Consider the following 18,271-nt stretch of genomic DNA (forward strand, 5'->3'; position numbering starts at 1 on the left):
GATTGGTCACTTGGTTCTAGACTGCGCTGTCAGAGTGCTGCTATAATTCTGTCAGTATAAACGTGTACGGTGAGGGGAGGGGGGAATAAATTCCATATGGAAATGAAAGAGCTTTTGTAGAATCAATCGAGGACTGCAGAGCACTAGAGGGACCGAGTAATTTATATCGATCGGAGAAATCAAAGTGCACTTGATCTGACTTCGAGAGGTTCGAGTAACGACGAGTCGTCGAGAGACAGCTGCGGCTACGAAGTAGGCTGAGGATGATTAAAAATGGAGCTAATTTCCCAATCGATAAAAATAACCGGCGTGAAATTCGCCCACGTATATATTCTTTTCTCTTCCTTTCTCGACGTTCCTCGGCAGCCGCTTTGTCTTCCCATTCACTCGGTCGACACACGTACGCGACTAGGACGTCACTAGGGCAATTTGCATTCCAGAGATGTTGCATATGTATATCTTGCTACCTACCTGCTCGTGGGCAACGGAATCGTACCGGGTGCGGATCGCTGTCATGTACGTAGGAATACCCTCGACTTCTGGCGTGTTAGAAATGCAGAAATGCATTATCATAAAAATCGTGTCAGTGTATGAATAAACGGTGACAGAATTCTGTCCTGCCAAGTTATTCGTCAATAGAAACTTCTCCGCCTTCCATACAATGCCGGTACATGGGCACGCGGACGTCAGCGACATTGTTACTCGGTTATTCCGAAACAGTGCAAAATGTACAAAGAGTCGAGAGTCGGCATTCGCAGCGATTGCGTAAGTCTGCGACAGGAGGATGATGCTCGATCTCTTCTGGTCGAGAACCGTTCGAGGTTCGAAATAACCTCGAGGGGCGAATCGGCCAATTCAGAGTTATCAGGGAGGGCAAAGGAAGGCGAGTGTCAGCTATGCAGCCTTGACACCCTCCGCGGTTTCGCATTTCGCGTTTCGCCAAGAAAGGCTCATCTCCAGTGTCACCAGTGTTCCGCCTTTGAGCGCAGCGAAGGATTCTGTTACCGCGTTTAGCGTCCTTCTAGAATCTCGTACGAGGTCGGAGCTTCGGGAATATTATGGCATGATAGAAAATCGAACCATGTTTCAACCTTATTATTCTCCCTTGTTACAGGGACGGGAACTGATCCCTGATGAGAAGGTTGGAATCACCAGCGGTGGCGGTGTTTCCTGCCTGACCTTGGACAGCATCACGGCCGATCACGCTGGGAAGTACATCGTGTCGTTGGAGAACGCTCTCGGACGTGACTTCAAGCACGCCAGTGTCGCCGTCGAAGGTATCTGCACGTTTCTTTTATTGTCCTGAAACGTTCTCCGACACGTCGTCCTAATTGTTGTCTAAGAATTTCTTTTCTCGATCGCTTATTAAAAAATACTACGAAACGAAGAGTTTCGAGTAAATGACCCATTATCCGAGACCGAGCTCTTGGCCCAGCGCAAACTATTTACTTCGTTAATTGTATCCCTGGAATGAATGTCAGGTTCTGAAGATCACGCACAAGCTGGTGCAGTATCATTACCGTTGGACATCTTTTGGCATTTTTTGACATCGGCAGAGAGGAAAGGAAATTAAAAGTAATCGTGGAACGACTTTATTCGCCTTTTATCTTAACGGTTATTGGGTACTTTTGATTCGCGAAGAAGAAAAAACCGTTCATCGTTCGGCTGACCCAAATAATGAGAGACGAGTTAGACCACGGATAATTGATTTAAATTGTTCACATACCGAGAGCATAAATACTGCTGATAAAGAGGTAATCGTAAGAACTTTTGTCCGTTATAATCAAATTCTGAGGAAACAGTTAGACATTTATTATAAAACTACTTAATAAGTAATTAGGCGAACATGCGCCTTCCTACCATATATTAGTACAAATGACACGCTCGCGTGAACGTTCGATATCGTTCAAAGAGCTTTCAATTCTCTGCTAAGGAGCCGTCGATAACATACCGAGTTATTCAGTTCGTTAGGTGAAACCGTCGAGAACAGACGTCGCTGAAAATCTCCGCTCCTGAACTACCATTTGCGGTAAATAAAACTCAGATCTTTAGCTTTTCGCACGACTCACATCACGGCTAGAAACCTATACTCCGAGTAGAATTTTTATAAACAAGTTCCTGCTATTTTTTACTATTTTTCATCTTCGGCAAAGTCGTACATAAATAGCCGATTCCGGTATTATCTTATTTTTTTCCTAGTCGCAAACTGGTGAACCTGCAAATACCGTATGCAATAAAATTTTCGAGATGCGCGCGCAGCAGCTTGATACCGACGTAAAGGCAAGACCGTGTGGCAAGTAGACAAACCTCGTATCAGCCAGACATGTGCGCGACGCGCACCAGTTCAGTGCTGGATTCGCGCTAAGGTATATTTGCGAGTAAGTTGTACAAAAAGTTGTAAACCATAGGAGTCATTCTTTTTTTTTTTTGTGTGTGTACTGTGCATGTTTTTACAATTGTGGCGAAGTTCGTAAACACACTATATTCGAACCTAACTAAGACGACGTGCATATAATCGTAAAAAAATGTGCAAAACTTTTTATCCACGTTGACGTTTCCGTTTACCAGTGTAGAATCAAACACCGTCAGACACTGATCACTGATCTCAACGTCACATTGTTCGGAGAGAAAGAATTCGCTAATACATTGACAGAGATACAGAGATCACAGATTGCACTTTTAGTGGACGATACATCGTTACGTTTCCTTATCATCGCCGCGATAACTCGGCGTTAAATATTTTAGGCGAAATTGTACAGGTGTATTTATATTTCGAATGGAGAATCGGTTTATTTCGACACAGTCGAGTCTTGCGTAAGATTTTATTCACCTCAAAATGTTCGGCGTAAATGATGCGTAATTCGATCCGTTGACCAAAACCGACGTAAAAAAAAAAATCGGGATAAAGTGTTCGAGGAAAACAAATCGAGTACCTGAAAGACTGTGAAGTTTCGCTGAACGCAGGCTACGATAATTTTGTTGACTCACATTGGGACCGACGATGACGTGTGACCACGAGGCATGTAAGTTTGTACATAATCGTTATTTGTATACCATCATGGGTTCCGATACTTTCTGTTCCTCCGTGTTTCATCGGCGTGTTACCGTTCTCCAGTGACATCGCGCTGCCGACTGCACGAGCTAAATGTACACAGATCGTTACCGTGTATAATATGCACACAGCTGCTTTACTAAATTGCGTTACAAGCATAGTCTCGATTCGCAATTGAACGCGTGGCGGTACAACTTGTTTAACTTTTATGTAGTAGATGTGTATTTGCACGGGTCGATCAAACGACTCCATCCAGACTCTGTTTCAAGGTTGATACCAGCTAATTCCATCGAGCGTTTTCATTCGGGAATGCGGTTGAAAAGCCAGATCCGCAGATCGCGTGGAAATAGAATACATCGAATCCCACAATGATCCACCGTACAAAGCTCACGACCCCGTTGATGAACTTAAGCACAATGAGAAAAATTGAATTCCTCCGCAAAACAAGAGGCCAAGTAAAACAATTGATGAGTAACAATCCGACGTCTTCGTGCTCCGACTTGCTTCACTACTGATGGAATTTTGTTTTTCATGTGAATTTCGTGTACAACAAGACAATGTTATCGAACTGCGTCGATAATTAGTGATCATCTTTTGAAATACCGCGCCGAATTCCAGACGCCCACGTTTTGTGGGATTCAATTTTTTCTCCAATCTCCTTATTTTCCCCGTGGATATTATACGCCGAAATGCATCAAATTTTCTCATCAAAATTTTTGGCGAAAAACATTGAGAGATATTTGAACTTTGTACAGTTCAATGGTCGGCTTCATGTAATACCGAAAATGACTGCACTGGTGTGTGTTTTACGAAACGAAGGAGCTCATTACCATCGAGATGCTCTATGTCACGTCAGCCGAAAACGAAGCAACGATATTCCAACTACTTTGCAAGCCGTGCCTATAAAGCTCTTACGTAAAGATAAAAATTTGAATATGAACAGCTAGAAGCGACGAGGCCTCGTCGTTGGTTCGTTATAGTTAAACATCGCGTATGACGATCAGCATGCGAAAATGTGGCACACTGGTGTGCCCGATACAGCAAGTACGTATTCCTCGTTGTATGTTCATCCGACGTTGGTAATAAAACTAATGCAAAAAAAAGAAAAAAAAAAAAGCGCGGGAGAAGAATAAAGGAAAATAAGAGACGAGAAAAAAAAATTCCTACCACGCTCGTTTGTCTCCCTCGAAAATCCACGCGTGCATATATTACCGCACAATAGCGCAGGTCTCTTCTAGGCATCGCCTATCAAACAATAAACACACACATACCCATGTATCAGTTCCACACGGGCAGCGTTAATCAAGGCTTAAAATTAATATCTATGTTTATGACGACGTCTCGGTTAGGCCGAGAGTCTGTATTATTGAATTTAGAATTTTATTGGCTGTTCACGCACATCTGCCTCAACGATTTCTCAACGCTGCTTCGACACGTCACGATGCAGAGCGTTTTGTTCCACCGAGAATTTCCAACAAACAAATACCGTACTTTGTCTGCCGCGTGTCACATACCGCTCATTAATTTCAACAAATGATGGCCCACCGCTCTTCAACTACAGAATGAAAACATGTTAATCTCCATTCAGTTTACCCCGGTTCATCACAATTATTTGCTGTTATTGTCGGAGATGAGAATCACGCCAGTTCACTTCATGCTACTACGCCATGCAGCCGTTTATTGTACGAGCAGTCTTCGACATCGTCGAGATATTTTTATGTAACGGCTAATCGGGTCTTGTATAAATCGATTACTTCAATCAACGTGATCAAGTTCTTTCGTTGGGCTACTTTAAGATGCATAAATTCATTTTGATCCGTTGAGATAATTCGTTACGCAATAAACCAACACCCAGATGGAAATTCCGCAGATAGCTTTATTATCTACTTTACCACTCTCAACAAATGATTAACTTACTAGCTTAGCGGGAATGATGAAAGGGAAAAATCAATTTGATATTAATTTACTTTACCGTCTAGTCCATTACGGAAATAGTTGCGATAAATGGCAATGTGTTCAATGCGATCTTAATATACGAGCATTATTATCACTGATAACTGATGAATTGACCCGATCAGTTTGACTTCTGAGATAAACAACGAGTAGTCGAGTATTCGATTGAAGAATCTTGGCCTACATCGGGTCGAGATCTTCGCCAGCTGACGGATTGCATTGCGAGTTTATCAAAGAAACGATGTTTTACCGTAACTGCGAATAATCAGTCCAATATATTCTTATCGGAAGAATATCAAAATACCCGCGTTCGTCGAGAGATAACGCGAGTATGGAACGGAATAAAGTTCAAGATCTGCACTGAGGCGTGACGAGTCATGAGAATATCGCACGCACCGTTATTACAGATACCCATGTACGACAACAATGAAAAGGTGCGGGGAAATATCGCGTTTCAAATTTCACGCACGAAGCTGCATGTTCGCGCGTGAGAGGTGATAAGACGAGGGTCGTTGAAGCTAAAATTCCTTGATAAACCAAACTCGAAGAGGAGCTGACGACACGCGCGTTTCACTGATTCGAACTTCTCAGGTCCCCCTGATCCCCCGGCTGGTTCCCCGGCAGTTTATCCCGGCATTGGTACCGCGACGGTAACCTGGAGGTCACCCCCCTACGACGGGGGTTGCATGGTCACCGGATACTGCGTGGAAATGCGTCGTTCCCACGAGACGTCGTGGACGGTTGTCGCCGAGGCGTGTCACTCCCTGAGCCACACCGTCAGCGACCTGACACCCGAGGATGTTTACCTCTTCAGGGTCAGGGCGGAAAACATTCACGGAGCTAGCGAGCCAGGTCCCGAATCGCGGCCAGTCACGATCGACGAGGATGGTGAGGACCCATTGGAGAGGAAGGTCCGCTCGCAATCGATCATTCGCTAATCGGTCAACGTTGTTCTTTTACAGAGGAGCAATTCAAGCCCGCCTTCGAAGCCCGCGAAGTATCATTTGAGGATGGACAGCTGTTCAAGGACCGCTACGAGGTCCTTGAGGAACTCGGAAAGGGTCGCTACGGCATCGTTCGGAAGGTCCTGGAACGGGCGAGCGGACAATATCTTGCCGCGAAATTCATCAGAGCCATCAAAGCGAAGGACAAAGAGCAGGTCCGAGATGAAGTAATGATCATGAATCTTCTCAGGCATCCGAAACTCCTTCAGCTTGCTGCGGCCTTCGAGAGCCCCCGAGAGGTCGTCATGGTTACGGAATAGTGAGTATAGTTCCTCGTGTGATTTGGCGGTGGTTGGATTGCGGTTCGATATCACGTATCGCGTGACCTCATGATCATTCGTTCATCCTCAGCATAACCGGTGGCGAACTTTTCGAAAGGGTTGTCGCTGACGATTTTACCCTCACCGAGAGGGACAGCATCCTGTTCATGAGGCAGATATGCGAGGGCGTCGCGTACATGCACGATAACAATGTCGTGCACTTGGATCTGAAGGTGAGTGTCGTCCGTTAGTGTCGCGATATACCGAGAGGTTCGTTCGATCGCTGTCCTTTACACTTTACTTCCACTCTGCAGCCCGAGAACATCATGTGCCACACTCGAACCTCTCATCAAATAAAGCTGATAGACTTCGGGCTGGCGCAGATGCTGAAGCCTGACACGCCCGTCAGGGTCCTCTTCGGGACGCCCGAATTCATCCCTCCAGAAATAATAAACTACGAACCAATCGGCACGGAAACTGACATGTGGAGTGTCGGCGTCATTTGCTACGTTCTGTGAGTATTTCTCACTAGGAGGGTAATCCAGGTCGATCTCTCCGATTTCATTTCTTTTGTAATATGTTATAGTAGACTAAAAACTAAGCGACACGTATTTCTTTTTATCCGCCATTAAACACTTTGAGAGGGTGAAACCATCCTTCAAAGTAAGGCATGTCAAGAGGTGATTTGGTAGTTTCACCCACAAACACATAATATTTTTTAACCAATCCAACTAGAAAATTTTTCTCATAACGAAAAACGAAAAATGCAATTTTCTCAAATCAAAAAACAGACACAGACCTTCCTTGTCGGTTCTTTTCGCTCTTCGGAAATATCAAGGAGGGGGAGTGAACACGTCACTAATGACTTTCGTCGTTTAGGTTGACCGGTCTCTCACCGTTCATGGGAGATAACGACGCGGAAACGTTCGCCAACATCACGCGTGCTGATTACGATTTCGACGACGAAGCATTCGATGCCATATCACAGGATGCCAAGGACTTCATAAGTGCTCTGCTGGAAAAAAGAAAGGAGTAAGTTTTTAGAATTAGGACAGGTTATCCATGCCAAAGGGATTCTTATCCCGGGGAAATCAAGGGGACAGCAGATGTGTAGCCTTGTTTTTCTGCTGTCAGCGCATATTCAATATGACACTGACATATTTGTGGGTCTTAATAAAATGGTCGATTCATTGTCGACTCTGCAACGGTGGCAATTAGGTAGGAAAATAACGACGGTTGCCGTTTGATTTTCAGATTACGTATGTCGGCCAAACAGTGCCTTGAGCATCCTTGGATGGCCCAACACAGCGAAAGTATGAGCGTGGTTGCCTTGCCGACGGACAAACTCAAGAAGTTCATCATTCGAAGAAAGTGGCAGGTTGGTGTTAAGCTTGAATTTGTTCATGGAGTGATTTTCCGATAACGTTGCATGATGTTCGAGTGGCTTTGTTTACCGGACTCTGATTATATGTTTTACCACATAGACCGATGTAACATTCCATCATATTTTTAAATCTCAACAAGCCATTGACCTCGCTCTTGACGTCAATAACGTACCGATTGTTTTTCTTTCTTTGTTCTTTCCGTGTTTTGGTTTTTATTTTATCTGGTTCAAAAAGGAAGACGATGGAATGTGGAGATGACGCGCTGAGTGAGTAAGTAGCCAGTTTTGGTGCACGAGTGTTCATTAACCAGCACGTACCGTGTGTGTGTTTCGTTTGCCCTAACAGAAAACAGGAAATGCCATTCGCGCGTTGGGGAGGATGGCAACTCTGTCGGCAAACAGTAGGCGGAACAATTCAACGAACGAGTCTTCCTCGCCAACGCGTTGTTTATCGCCAATCGTCAGCCTCGAAGGAGGGATTTCAGCATCGTCGAAACATGGAACCATCCAGACTTCCGATCCTGTCTGCGCCCCAAAGGACGATACTCAAACCTTGAGCGTTGACGAGATAGAAAAGGATTCGGCGATACCGGACGAGTCTCTTGTCGAAAGGCTCTTGGAATCTACGAAAGTAGAGAACGAACCTAAAGAGGAGAAAATCGGGGACGAAGAGCGAGAAACCTCGGAGTTGCCTCCGCGAATAATCAGCAACGACGATTCTTGTCTAATTGATTCTAAAAAATCTCGTGGTAATATCGCCGGGAGAAATCTCCGGCTTGGAAAGTCCTCCGAAGGATTAACCGAGGAGGGTGTAAACGGCGGTGGAATGATGGACGACTATCTCGGAGTGAACATCGAGTTCTGCAACCTGAGCAAGTCGGAACCTGACGAGATTTACCTGTCGAGTAACAACGTCGTCGAGCTTTCAAGCTCGAGCTCCGACGAACCCGACGAGACCTTTCCGTCCAGCGTTGTCGAGCCCGACGAGGACGACGTGAGTTTGTCACGAAGGAGCACTGCCGAGATCGTTAACGCGACGATAATCGAGGACGTTCATCTGAACGGCTTCAAGGACGCGACCCTGAAGCGAACGCGAGCTTGCAGCGAGCGAAGCGACTCGGGGATCAGCGACTGTTCAACCGCCGCGCCCTACTCTCAGGGTGGAGAGCTTTCGAGCTTGATAATAGCCGAGGAAGACGAAGATCCTCACGGCGTGAAGCAGCGGACGACGACGAAGAAAGTGTCGACGATCAGCTTCGAAACGAGCAAATCCCTATCGACTCACGGTACGAAAACTTGCGAAACGAAGCCGTCGGTCTGCGAGGCGAAACCGGAAGCCGTCGCCTCGCCCGGAGTCTCGATGACGGAAGAAAATCGCTCGACGATTTCTTACTATAACCAATTCTCGAGGCCGGCGTCGAACGGGTCGAACAGATCGTCTCTCACCGCGTTGAAATCCGCCTACAACGATCCTGATTTTAGAAACGGCTCGTCAAGGTCGAAGCCGAGACTCTCTGGTGGCCTCAGATTCCCCCGAGACATTCTAAAGTCAAAATTCGAACGATCAAAGTCGGTTTTCGACGTCGCGAAGTCAGACGAAGCGATCGTTCCAACCCCGAAGACGTCCGACTCGTCCAAACACGAGTCACAAGCCGAGACCATCGCTTTACACAAATCTCACTGCACCCTCGGCTTCATTTCCCAACCCCAGAGCTCCCCGGTTAAGGTATCGCTTTTCGGAGACGACGACCGCGATCCCGAAGACCGTGCTGTCGATGCTTTTAGCGAAACTAACCCCGCGCCTGACATCCCAAACGTAAAACGCATCCCCACGCCTGAACAAAACCCGGACGCTGCGAGCGCTGTAACCACACCTAATAGCACGATCAAACCAACCTTGAAAAAGCTGCACCATTACAAATCTAACAGTGTATTTCTGGCATCCTCAGCCGTCGACGAGGGTCCGGACTCGGGGCTGATCCGGGCTCCCCCACGTGTTCACACCGGAAGCGTCAGTCGGACGGCGAGAATGTTCGAGAGAGAAGAACTATCGCCGGCGAAGGAGATCCCGACATCTCTCCCCCGGGTGACGCCCACCGTTCCCGGGAAGCCCCACAACGACCGAATCCAAAAGGCGTTTGCTTTTTGGAACAAGTAGCCGGACGCTGGAAGGAACGAACGATCTGCCGTTTAACGATATATCTCGATACCGCGATTCTTTAATTTCTATCCTTTGCCCCATCTCTTATATTGTTTTATTTTTTTTTTTTTGGTTTTTTTTTTAACAATCACAAGCTTGATTATTATTTATTCTGATACATTATACATATTTTATCCCTGTTAATAGAAAAGTATGTTATAATAAGCCTTTCAGCTATCTTCGTATTCATAATCGCCCTGCAGCGGATGATCTCGTGCATTTTATCGGTACGTTTTAAATCTGCAGCAATTACTTTCATCGCTATATCCATATTTTTAACTATCGTGATAATCCAATTGTTTATCCTCGTAATCAACCTGCTACCATGTTACCAAATTAAGTTTTATTTTTCTCAACGCCATTATTAGTACTACGTTAGTATCGTTATTATTTATGTTAACATTTTAGTCTTATTATTATCTTACTTAGTCTTACTATATTACATTATTAATAATACTATTATTATACGTCTGGCATTTCACTCACTACTTCCACCTAGCGCCTGCACCTGTAGTATACCTGAAACTCCAGTGATCTTGCTTAAAGCACGAAACGATCCCGTGAAATTGAAATCCAATATCAATAACCAGTGCGGAAAATTGGCAGCAACAAAATTCAACAACTAGTATAAAACAAGAACGAGTAATGCGGGGAAAATGTTCTCCTAACATTATTTAAATGTTACTTATCGTTTGACAAGTTTATTTGTTTTATTTACATTCATTTTCTTCAACTAGACGAGAATGGAGAAATTATTAGGCCAAGGATACGAGTATCGTATACGGATAATGCATGGGATCATCCTGCAGTTATTATCAGATTATTTTATGTAAATTCTTATAGGAAATACGTATTTATATTTATTTATCGTGGCGTAGTTAACGTATTGAATCAAACTCCCCGTACAATAATCGATGCGATGATTGTAACTAAAGTTTCAGAAGACACTCTTAATATATAATCAATTTTATATGCAATACCTCTGTAGCTTCTTAAGATTTTACTGTATTTGCTATATAATATTTTAATTCATCGCATCTACCGTACTGTGACATACTGTATAAAATACGAGGGAGAAAATGTTTAGTAATAAAAAAAAAAAAAAATTTAACAAAGACGCAACTATTTTGTACATAGATATAGAGGCCTATAATACAAATATACGCGTGAATACATTGATAATACAAGAAACGGTGAATATCTGGCTATGGAAGTAATGTTCCGGGGACAGGAAGGAGAAAAATAAGGATGTACAAGTTTCATTTTTTGATCGAATGTATATTGTTGTGAAGAATTTTGGAAGAATCAATCTAATGTACAGTGCAGGAAGGAATTCATCGTTGAGACACAATGAATGTGTAAAAATATTGAAAAATATAACGATTTAGGTAAAAGTAAGTAAATTATAATATTCATAAATTTATCCCCCTCTTCGCAGACAATAAACTATTATTGAACGTTGACCGTGTTTGTTAATTGATTTATTGCAAAACACGAGTACCGCTATGGATTAAAATCCCGCAGTGGGAAGTAAATTCAGCTCTATATTCAGTATTCGGTATTAACACCGGATCGCAATCAATACGCTGACAAAAGTATTACGTCAAGTGCTTACGGATCAACGACTGAGAGTGATTGCAGAATTGCATGATAGCTCATTCGGTGGCTTGGAAAGCTGGTCGAACTCGATGCCCAAGAACCAGCTTAGTATGACAAAAAACCGTTCTCTCCGATTGCTCAAGCGACTGAGCTAAGTCACGATCGATATTTTCATCATTTTAAAAAGGCTAAAATTTCCTCCGCCCCTCTAGCCGTCAAAATGATTCTCAACGGTGATCCGCTTAACCTGCGGTCAGGCTCCGATGCTCGGAGACCGGAAGTGAGTATTCAAAGTTCGGTTTACGAGACTATTGAATTGAACACGCGCGGTGACGGCGATTTAACGAACCGTCAAATTGAAATTGTTATTCATCATCCTGTGGATCATCGGGACCGTATAATCGATTTTCTAATATCACACGTAATGCCCGACAAGGAGAACGATTCTCCTCTGAATTCAGTGGTTACGGGTTATTTTGTGCAGCGAGTGCACAATATCTCTAAAGAGGACGAAAAAACTACGGTGGATAAGCGTGGGTCAGGATAATAATACAGAGTTTTGTCCTTCTGGCGAATTCGATTCACAGATCTAATCCGTCACAGAACGGTTGTCCCAGGGATCGGTAAGTGAGGACCGAGATCTCGCCACAGCAGCTGCGTAGGCATGCCGACCGACTGCTGACCGAAACTGAAAGTATGAAATTGCAGAAATCTCCAGGAGTTAAGCGAACCGTGAATGGTCGAAAGGCTTATAAGCGGCGCCGAGTCTGAGGGACTGTTTAGTAATTTGCGATTTGTGAAAGCCGTTGTACCGTCCCTTCGTAAATAAACGGAACTACGATGTATCTGGTAATTAACAACGTCGAAAAATTAATGATCGCTAATCACCGTTACTATTGAACACAGTTGTACTGACCACCAGTGTGTATTTTTCAGAGGTGCGTTATCCTCGTGTCTGTTGTTACATGCTCTATGGGCCTGGAATTTGAAGGTAAGCGAAGGACAAACGTGAGTTAAGGTGGGAGGGGGTAGAGCTTAGACGGTCTAAACTCGTATCTATTTTTAGGAGTGTTTATTTTAAGAAAATGAAAACACTTGGAACAATTTGTGTTGACATCACTATCCAATTTCTAACAGAGAGGACTAATTTTTTTCAGTTCAAAACACATTTTCGAGTTCGAGCTCTTAGCCTAAGCGTTAAGAAAACAACTGTTTGGGACTAAAATTCAAAAATCTAGCCGTAAGCTCGAATCGATAACCGAGTTTTAAAGATTGTGTCAAAATTTCAAGTAGAACAGATAAATATTGACCGAAGAATCTACGCCACCGGATTGAAAACATGGTCGTTCGCTACTTATATTTGGATGAAAAAATTCTAAAATATTCCTGAAACTATAAATAATAGAGCCCTTAGACTGCAATTTCTCCAAGTGTCTTCATTATCTTGAAAAAAAAAACTTCTAAAAATAGGTACGATTTTAGACCTTCCAGTCTGTACACCTGCGTTAACTCCGTTAGTTTTTATCCGTTGGTCAACTGTTCGTTCTTCCACGGCTGTGGAAAGAGAAGGTTAATTTATTCTGACGAATAATCGTACTCTTTTCCGGAACCGTCGAGCTGGGAGGAGTCGAAGCCAGCCGAGCTCAACCTTTGACACGTAGAAAGATGGTGCACTGTTTTGACGAGAACGTAAAATACCTTGGACCGAAGAGCTTCGAGGTTGAGAAGCACAACAGAAACGTGAGTATAACGAATGCGGTAACCGTAAGACATAAGGTACGATCGCGAATCCGCGAACCAATAACGAACCGACTCCTCGTCCAGGAGGAGACCAGGATGTCGATAACCCGTAGCAAGCGAAGGGCGAAATGCACTGTCGAAACAACCGTCTTGAACGACGATCCGAGCGACGGCTACGATCGTAGCTACCATCATCATCGCCATCACAATCCACCCCCGAAGAACTTCAACACGAAGACCTCCTACAGCGTGAGCAGAACGGTGACGTCGCCACCTGTCGAGCACAACTTCAATACGCGACATTCCTCCTCCTCCGCCGACAGCGATGTCTCGTCCCAAATCGCCCACGACTCGCATCCAATCCTTGAAAACCTACCGACTATACCCCATCTTCCGGCCATTCCCCACATCGGCCATGAGGCGACTTACCCCCATCAAGGAGGCGGCGCCGTTGAATCGACAGATGAAAACGATCGGTGAGGGGACGTGATTGTGGCTAAGGTTTATCCTCGCGAGGTGTTCTCCTCCTCCGGTTTTGGTGAAGAGACTACGCAGAATCCTTACGGAAGTTGGCTCACCGTCAAATTGGCTAGATTTTCAGTATATTATGGTACATATCCTCTCGATGAAAAGTTCTCATGGATACAAGTTCAAAAAATCACTAGTAGGCTTCGGAAAAAAGGAGTCCGGATTTTTTTGTATCTGTGGATTTCGTGATTTTCATTAATTACCGAGCTTCAAGGGGACTTGAAATCAAACAAATCACTTAAAAACTGCACGGTTGATTCTCAAAGATAGGCAGCAAGCTGTGATTGATTCCATTCACGAACTCGCTGGTTTACCGGAAGGAGGTCCAACGTCAGGTTTCGCCTGAGGAACGACTCTCCGACTGTTGCAATAATCGATTTTTCCTCTTTTTCACGCGTCTGCGGAGTCTCTGCGAATCGACTGTGCAGTTTTTGATCGATACATGTAATTTCAAATCCCCCTTGAAGCTTTGTCATTCGAAAAAAATCGCGTAATCCATAGATATCAAAAAATCCATACTCCCTCTTCTGATGCCTGTGTGTATTTCGGAAACTACTGATTTTTAGGATTTGTGTCCGTGAGACTTTACACCGGGAGGATATGTAGGTACTACAACATACTGAAAATCCAGCCCATTCGACCGGGAACCAATTCCCATAAGAATTCCGCAGCGTCATTTGGCAAACCACAGAGTGAGCCAAAAGATTTACGAGTGGTTTTTTTTGTATCTGTAGAATCCCGCTCTGGGAGTGTAAAATCAACACCTAAAAATATCGTACTTTTACTTTTTCTACTCTCATGTGAGCCCAGACGACCATCATACGAAAATATTTTAACGTAACGAAGTAATCCCAGGAGTTTTGGGATCACCGATTTTGAGCCCGGTCTCTAAGTTCGAAGACTCAAATTATCAATCTTCATGAAATTCAAAGCACACTTGACAAACTCGATCCGCCATTTTGAATGTCAAGATTTGTGCATCAGATTCGAAATTAGCGACGATTACTTACGAACCTACGAATGTGTTCCGATGATTGTTGTTCGGACTGACATCGGAGAGAAAGAGATAAAAATGTAGCATTTCAAGGTTTAATTTCATCCTCTCGGGATGAAGTTCCATAAATAAAAAAAAAACAGGTGGACATTTTTCACCCACTCTACGACCCTCCACAGTTTTGTTATAATTAGTGGAGTGCACCTTGCAAGAATGAGTTTTCTTGAATTCCCGACCGGGAATCCGAAAATTCTCAATCATTCTGATTCCGTTTCATCATTTTCGACAGTAACGCCCACGACACGGCCTTCGGGGGTCCGGAACCGGGCCCAGGGGAGAAGACGATTACGTTCAAGACGAACACTCACCGGCAGGAGAAGGTCGACCAGCGTGGATTCGTAAGGGAGAAGACTAACGGATATCCGGTGCGACCGAACGAGGATTGGAGGGCCAGGTTCAAGGACATGCCGTTCCTCGTCGACGAAAATGGTCGCATCATCGGGAATGCTGCAAGCTCCACTTTTGATTCCAGCTTCTTCGGTGTAAAATTCACGTTTGTTCTTCTTCTGCAGATCGCGATCTGGGTTTTCCTCGCATTGTAATTTCAGTTCCTTTCTTATTTTGTTTCATTTTTTTTTCCTTTTCTATTTCTTTTCTCAAAATTCGAGGCATCATGAGAGTTACAAGTTGACGTTCAGAAATACCGTTAATCGGTATCACGCTCAATAATTACCGCAATTTTTCTACCTGCGAGTTTTCGGTATTCCAATGATCGTCGGAATCGTCGCGGAAATATTTTAATGTCTGTTAAGTTTGATTATAGTTCTTTATTTTGGTTTTCATATATTATATGTGTATATTATATATGTAACGCGATTACGAGTTACAGCCATGAAAATATAGTTGTATAATTTGTCTATGTCATATTATCTACGTACCTCATTATCGTTCCTCGATTCACCTTCATCGATATATTTCCTTCGATCTACCATACTTTTGACAAATATTTATCATACTTTTTTGTGCTTAGCTTGTTTCATATAGTTCCCATTTCACAATTAGTTCAATTGAAATTCTGAAACACTATAAAATGCAATGGCACATTATAGAAAGTCTTTGCGAATTTGTAATAACGAATTACAATTATGATGATAAATTTCTTATTCTCGTACAAATTTTTTTCTCCTTATGTTGCAAAAGGATCTATGATGTTTTTCCCAGAGCTTGAAGTAAGATCTTGGCCAACCAAAGGAAAAACCCATGACTACGTAATATTTAGAACGACTTTTGATCACTGCGGCTTCACGGATCGTAGGCATGAGCTTTAAAATCTGATTAAGAATGACTTTGGCTAATCAAATCATTATGGAACAGATCGTCGTGATTAATTACGCGGTACAATCAATACAGCAGTTTCTCACGTACCAGATAAAGATCGTTAGAAATTACGTGCGTCTGATCGGCGATCACAATTAATTCGATGATAAACATTTAGCTTCCTTACATCGATGTTTCATATAAATACATCGAATCCTGATCATCGGAATCACTTCCGACAGATTCACGGTCGCAAGCTCAAAGGTGAGTTGATTTACTCTTAAGTTAATATTGCCAAAGGTTTTCTTCGCCAGAAACGAAGCGTAACGCTGATCGACCGTCTTTGAATTTCAGATGAAATTATTCGCACTGATTTTGGTCGCCCTCTTGGGCACGGCAAATGGTAAGATATACAGTATTGCAAGTACATTTTACGCCCCGTGACTAAATGTGCAAGTTTTTAAAATTCCGACACTTATTCCTCCAGCCTCCCTCGACGATGACATTCAAGAATTGTTGGACCTCATCCCCACCGAGGAAATCCGAGAAATCACTCTTTGGTACGCCGAAAACGACGAGCAGTTCCAGTGGGTTGTAGCTTACCTGCAAAGCGATTCTTTCCATGCGATCGTTAACGCGATTCGCGCCGAGCCAGCCTACGACGAGGTAAGATTCTGAGCTCGTGTCTATGTTCGGCTTATCCAAAAATCGATTCAGCGAATCGAAGACCGAATGGACCGTTTTTACAGTTCGTCGAATACCTGGCCTACAACGGTGTCAACATTTACGAGCTGATCGCAAAGATCCAGGAAATTCTGGGACTCGACAGCCTCAGGATGGTGAACCTACCACGCTCCTACCGCACCGCGCCAAGATCCTTCCACGGGTGGATGGACGAGGTCATGGCTCTGATCCCCTTCACAGAGATCAGGGAACTTGCCATAGAGAAGTCCCAGACTAGTGGAGACTTCCAGGTAAAGTACATATAAACCCATTTTTCCCGTTTTTAAAGAGCCTAACTTTAACGTTGCTTCCAGGATTTGATTAAGGCCATATCCAGCGAGGAATTCCAGACCATTGTCGAGGCTGTCGTCGCCGTTCCTGAGTACCAGGACCTTCTGACCGCCGGTCGTGACCACGGAGTGCCCATTGACACCTGGCTTGACGCCATCTACGCGTTTTTCGGCTGGACCAGGGCTTGAGTTGGTGGAAATTGGATTGAGCATCCAACTCCAAATTCTGTTTAAGATGATTCATCACGATATAATGAGACTTGAATAAACCACCCTATTCAATTGCAATGATATTACCTTTTCTTTCGCCGTGTACTCATTAACGCGTGGCGACTCACTGGCCAATAGTTTCACATATGGTTGCAAGAATCGCTAAGCATTTTCAATCACGTGCTGCCGCTAGCTATGGGTATTTAGGTCGGTGTATCGTGCATGTTGACACAACGACGCGGTGTGAGCCGCTTTGATGAAAATCGGTGGATACCCAAGGCTTGATTTTACGTAAAGGAAATCAATCGACGACGCATTTAAAATTTCTAATTTACTGGTTTCAGGTAGCGGTAGTAAAAATAATCTTGAGACACGATTATTGAACTTGCATTTTATATCGTCTATATTTAAGAAAAAAATACCTTTTCCATTCCTTTTGTACATTGATGGACTTACTGGACTAGAAAAGTTAGCGGGAGTGCAGCGACAAGCATGACGAAAGGGACTAGACAAAAAAACGTTACTAGCCACAAAAGAAAGTAGTTAAATTCTGGCGCTGGGATTGGACAATTGATGTATACATAAACAAAAATTTATTCTGAATTTTTAAGGTAGTCATCATCCCATTGCGTATAGCGAAAAATAATCAAATCGTAATTTTTACCACGACATTCATTGCGTGTTCACGGTGTTACGCGACTCGATAAATGATAAGACAGTAATTAGCGGTATTGCACATTGCGTAATTTCATTTAGACCGTATGAAACTGGTTTCCTCCCGTGTCTCCTACCTTTACCACTACATACATACAATTCCACGCATTTCTGACCTAACGGGATTCGATATCATCTGTTAAGTTTCGAATAATTTCTTAGAACAATTGTGAAAGATCATTTGCAGCCTTCTGATTCAAAGAATATCGCAAAGCTATTGATACCGGAAACTGATTCGCAGCAATTGACTTAAGAAGAGACTCCTAGTCTGAAAATCGGAACCAGCTTATCTGCATAATGCAC

At 43.6% G+C, this 18,271-nt stretch overlaps 3 protein-coding genes across 7 annotated transcripts in view; all 3 read left to right on the top strand.

Annotated features, from left to right (window-relative positions):
* LOC107222573 (titin homolog) overlaps positions 1–11,044 on the top strand; it is a 65,723-nt gene extending 54,679 nt beyond the window's left edge. For 2 of the 3 annotated variants that reach the window (XM_046732421.1, XM_046732422.1), the window contains 9 exons: positions 1,115–1,277; positions 5,597–5,893; positions 5,968–6,268; positions 6,361–6,502; positions 6,584–6,783; positions 7,149–7,301; positions 7,524–7,647; positions 8,000–8,939; positions 9,603–11,044. In XM_046732421.1, coding sequence (XP_046588377.1) covers positions 1,115–1,277; positions 5,597–5,893; positions 5,968–6,268; positions 6,361–6,502; positions 6,584–6,783; positions 7,149–7,301; positions 7,524–7,647; positions 8,000–8,939; positions 9,603–9,811 — 2,529 coding nt within the window. In that variant the 3' untranslated portion in view covers positions 9,812–11,044. The remainder of the gene's footprint in view (positions 1–1,114; positions 1,278–5,596; positions 5,894–5,967; positions 6,269–6,360; positions 6,503–6,583; positions 6,784–7,148; positions 7,302–7,523; positions 7,648–7,999; positions 8,940–9,602) is intronic. The other variant, XM_046732423.1, reaches the window with a different exon arrangement.
* A 1,195-nt stretch (positions 11,045–12,239) lies between these two features.
* Positions 12,240–15,629, top strand: LOC124292939. 3 transcript variants are annotated; one of them, XM_046731710.1, is made up of 5 exons: positions 12,240–12,301; positions 12,389–12,443; positions 13,070–13,192; positions 13,277–13,668; positions 15,004–15,629. In XM_046731710.1, exons 3-5 carry the CDS (start codon positions 13,118–13,120, stop codon positions 15,314–15,316), a joined length of 780 nt encoding a protein of 259 aa, XP_046587666.1. In that variant the 5' UTR covers positions 12,240–12,301; positions 12,389–12,443; positions 13,070–13,117; the 3' UTR covers positions 15,317–15,629. The 3 variants fall into 3 exon arrangements, with proteins under 3 accessions (XP_046587666.1, XP_046587665.1, XP_046587667.1); XM_046731709.1 differs by having other exon boundaries at positions 12,389–12,442; positions 13,067–13,192; XM_046731711.1 differs by having other exon boundaries at positions 12,255–12,301; positions 13,073–13,192.
* Positions 15,630–16,221: 592 nt separating this feature from the next.
* On the top strand, positions 16,222–17,332 carry LOC107222572. The gene is made up of 5 exons (XM_015661989.2): positions 16,222–16,295; positions 16,386–16,434; positions 16,519–16,697; positions 16,781–17,005; positions 17,069–17,332. Exons 2-5 carry the CDS (start codon positions 16,386–16,388, stop codon positions 17,231–17,233), a joined length of 618 nt encoding a protein of 205 aa, XP_015517475.2. The 5' UTR covers positions 16,222–16,295; the 3' UTR covers positions 17,234–17,332.
* The last annotated feature ends 939 nt before the right edge of the window (positions 17,333–18,271 follow it).

The sequence above is a fragment of the Neodiprion lecontei genome, chromosome 2 (genome assembly GCF_021901455.1).
Source record: "Neodiprion lecontei isolate iyNeoLeco1 chromosome 2, iyNeoLeco1.1, whole genome shotgun sequence".
In the NCBI taxonomy this organism is placed as follows: domain Eukaryota; kingdom Metazoa; phylum Arthropoda; class Insecta; order Hymenoptera; family Diprionidae; genus Neodiprion; species Neodiprion lecontei.